Source organism: Rhinopithecus bieti, unplaced genomic scaffold (assembly GCF_001698545.2).
Source record: "Rhinopithecus bieti isolate Rb0 unplaced genomic scaffold, ASM169854v2 scaffold_63942, whole genome shotgun sequence".
Taxonomy (NCBI): Eukaryota; Metazoa; Chordata; class Mammalia; order Primates; family Cercopithecidae; genus Rhinopithecus; species Rhinopithecus bieti.
The window spans coordinates 346,139-350,153 of NW_016824266.1; the positions used below are offsets into that span (position 1 = coordinate 346,139).

General features: G+C 37.7%; 1 protein-coding gene across 1 annotated transcript in view; it reads left to right on the plus strand.

Annotated features, from left to right (window-relative positions):
* Window positions 1-4,015, plus strand: part of NCOR1 (nuclear receptor corepressor 1) — a 197,874-nt gene that overhangs the window by 140,685 nt on the left and 53,174 nt on the right. Inside the window, 3 exon segments of the mRNA XM_017862217.1 lie at window positions 893-1,013; window positions 1,111-1,212; window positions 1,554-1,654. Of these exon segments, the coding sequence (XP_017717706.1) occupies window positions 893-1,013; window positions 1,111-1,212; window positions 1,554-1,654 (324 nt within the window).

Sequence of the window (4,015 nt, forward strand, 5' to 3'; positions counted from 1 at the left end):
GAATGGAGTCTCCCAGAGAACCAGCAGACAAGTCGGACAATGACAGTTATCTGGGAGTTAGGCTTTTAAGGAGCTCCAGCCTTGCTCTTTCCCTTCTAGAGGGTGCCAGGTAGCTGGTTTGCACTATGATTGTGGGCTCTTGGTTTTCAACACTACCATAGAGCTTAATCAGGAGAATGAGAATGGAACAGGTTAAAATCCCACAAAGCCCATTGTTTTTACCTAGATTCAGCTTTTTTTTTTTTCTTTTTTAAATAAGTGTTTCCAGATTTCTACAAGCCTTTGGTTAATTTCCAGGGTTCTTTAAACGTCGATTCTTACATTGCTTGAGACTGGGAGGTGGAGGTTGCAGTGAGCTGAGATGGCTCCACTGCACTCCATCCTGGGTGATAGAGCAAACCTCTATCTCAAAGTAAATAAATAAATAAATAAATAAATAAATAAATAAATAAATAAAAGGTTGATTCTTAAAACGTTTCCAGGTTTTCTTGTTGCTTTTATGGAAGAGAGTTTTTGGAAGTCCTTATTACTTTGCTGTATTGCTGATACCACTCTCCATAGCATTTTTAGTAGGAGTGAATATTAATAATAGTAGCTTACATTTTTATTGCAATGTATTAGTGCTTTATTTATGTAATTTATTAATAGTAAATACTATCTACATGTAATGCATGGTAATTTTAGAAGACATATCCTACTCCGCTTAAAATTTTTTTAAATTTAAGCAATCTACGATGAAGATTATCTTGCTTTACAAAAACTATTCTTAGTTTTGGGTAGAAGGGGTTTAACTTTTTTTTTAAAACAGAAATGGGATTGCTGACTTTGTGAAATTGACCTTGTGAAAAAACAATGTTTGTTTAATCTTTAAATTTTTTTTTTTTTTTTTTAGGGAACACCAGGCACTTATTTGACTTCTCATAATCAGGCTTCCTACACTCAAGAAACACCCAAGCCCTCAGTGGGCTCTATCTCTCTTGGACTGCCACGGCAACAGGAATCTGCCAAATCAGGTCAGTGAGTTAATACAGTCATAATGCATCTACGTTTGTAGCATCACAGCCAGTAATTTAGTACTGGATTGCTTCATGTTTCTCTGCCTTTCCACAGCTACTTTGCCCTACATCAAGCAGGAAGAATTTTCTCCCCGAAGCCAAAACTCACAACCTGAGGGTCTGTTGGTCAGGGCCCAACATGAAGGTGTAGTCAGAGGTAAAATATGCTGTTTGGCAGAAATATTAAACTTTTGTCCCCAATAAATTTATTAAAATAAGTTATTAGTATACTTTAATGATGGACTTTTTTAACTATAGTCTTTAAAATCTAAATTTGTTTTCTTTCCATGTAAAAGTCATTTTAAAACTTTGAAGTTCCGTGTTTCAGCAGTTCTTTAGTATTATTTTGGAAGTACATTTTAATAAAACAAACATGATGGGTTTTGTGCTCTTTTTTCTTTTCTTCTAGTTGAGTTCTATCCCAAGTAGGGGCTGTTTTTTTGTGTTTTGGGGCAGGGTCTGGGGGTGTAATTTGCTAATAGCTTTGTTTGTATTCAGGTACCGCAGGAGCCATACAAGAAGGAAGTATAACTCGGGGAACTCCAACCAGCAAAATTTCAGTGGAGAGCATTTCATCTCTACGGGGCTCTATCACTCAGGTTAGTTATGATCATCTCTGATATACTCAACTAAAGCTCAGGAAAAAATGATAAATAATTCTTAGCACTTTGGCTATTTTGTGATTTAAATTCATTTTTCTGCATTATGGGACAGGGTCTCAATGGTAGTAAAACCTAGATCTACAAACTGTCTGCACAGAGATGTTAATGTGATCATTTTGACTGGAAGCTATATTATGTATACTTTGGTTCATTTGAAAAGGTCACTTATTTGCAAATTGGAAGAAGACATATGTTCTAATTGATGCAGCTCTTATTGTCTTCCTGGAAAAGCTTTTACCATGTATTTAGCCTAAATAGAAATTGAGAAGAAAACCATTACAAATTATTTGCTTACTTTTGCCCCTGTGGAGAGGTAGTTCTAGAATCTCAGTATGTGAGCTGCCTTGTTAGAATCTAATGCTAAACCAGGAAATGTGGATGGCATTAACAAAAGCACCAAAAATCTTACAGTTTTGGGCTAAATATATCACTAGTTTGATTAATACAGTTTCTCTCAGTTAGTTGTTAATTTTAACTTGATATTTAAAAAGTTCTTAGCCTTTTATGTATACGCATAAGAGGGAAAATTCTGTGTTGGGAAATCATTGTAAACAGAAACCTGTGCCTTGCATTTTCTAAAGTGTTCATTCATTGTCACAAGTTTTTTCTTTGTCTAGTTCCTGTTCTATAGGACAGTTGTTCTCAGAGTATGATTCCCCACACCAGTAGCGTTAGAATCACCTAGAAAATTGCTACACATATAAATTCTCAGGGCTTACCCTAGATTTACTGAAACCCAACCCTCGTTGGTGGGGGCTGGCAAGCCCTTCACTGATTCGGCTAGGGCTTTGCTGGCTGAATGTGGTTTGTGCACCAGAGCATTGGCATCACTGGGAAGCTTGCTAGGATAGTGCAGAAATGTCAGTCCCCACTCTAGATCATGTGAATTAAAATAACCATTTTAATGAGGTTCCCAGGTGATTTCTTTCTGAAATGTAGTTTACATACTACTTCCTTGAGTGGATAAGTTAAAAACAGAAGAAAAGAAAGTTACATACTGACTCCTAAAATCTCTCTTTTTAGGCCGGGCGCGGTGGCTCACGCCTGTAATCCCAGCACTTTGGGAGGCCAAGGCGAGTGGATCGTGAGGTCAGGAGTTTGAGACCAGCCTGACCAACATGGTGAAACCCCATCTCTACTAAAAATACAAAAATTAGGCGGGCATAGTGGTGTGCGCCTGTAATCCCAGCTATTCAGGAGGCTGAGGCAGGAGAATCGTTTGAACCGGGGAGGCGGAGGTTGTAGTGAGCCGAGATTGTGCCACCTCACTCCAGCCTGGGTGGCAGAGCAAGACTCCATCTCAGAAAAGCCTCCTTTTATATTTGGTCAGTGTGTGTCTGTTTTTACAGCAAGCTAATACTTTAATATGGACAGAGGAAAGTAAATGGGCCTATATGTTTTATTCTTTCTCTTCACTCTGGTATCCAAACGGTGGGAAGAAAGGCAGTATGAACTGGGCCAAAGGGGACTAAATTTGATCTGTTTGTTTTACAGTCTGTTTGTGCATTTGAGATGAGTACTTCTGAAGTGGGTGTTAAGGATTTCTAGATATTTACTAATGAGTTCACTTAATGACTAGACAAGTAAATGTATGTCTTTTATCACTTTTCTTAAGCATATGGTATCAGATTGTGCTCTCTAGGGTTTTAGCAGTACTCATAGTGGTGACCCTAAATGTGTGAGTAAACTCAGTCTAGGCCTCTAACTCCTATTTTAGACCAAGCTGTTCTCTTTTACAAAATGCTCTATGTGTTAGGTTCTATGAACAATTTTCCTTGAAGGAATGGCTCGCTGCTTAAAGGAACAGTAAAACGAATCATGGTCATTGGCAAGCCAGAGGAGGACTGACGATGGTGAAAATGTAGATAACCTGCCCTAAACTGAATCAGTGTCACAACATGGAGGCATCCAAAGGCCTAACAATCTAGTAGTCAGTTTCATATTTGAAAGTTATTTTTCCCTCATATCACAATTTGAGAGAAGGTTGTAGTACTCTAAATTTAAAACTTACTTATAGTCTTTTTATTAGAAAATTTATATTAGGTTGGTGCAAAGATGCGATTTCAGACTGTGAATTTTAAATCATTACAACTAGGCTCAAACACATCTTTATTTATCAAAATAGGAACCATTACAATCAACACATTTTTGCCAATGAGAAATAATCTTGTTTATTCCTGTAACATAAAAATACATGCTTCGAGATTCGACAAACTCTTGGAAAGCTCTGTCTTTCCTTCCTTCCTTCCTTCCCTTCCTTCCCTTCCCTTCCCTTCCCTTCCCTTCCCTTCCCTTCCC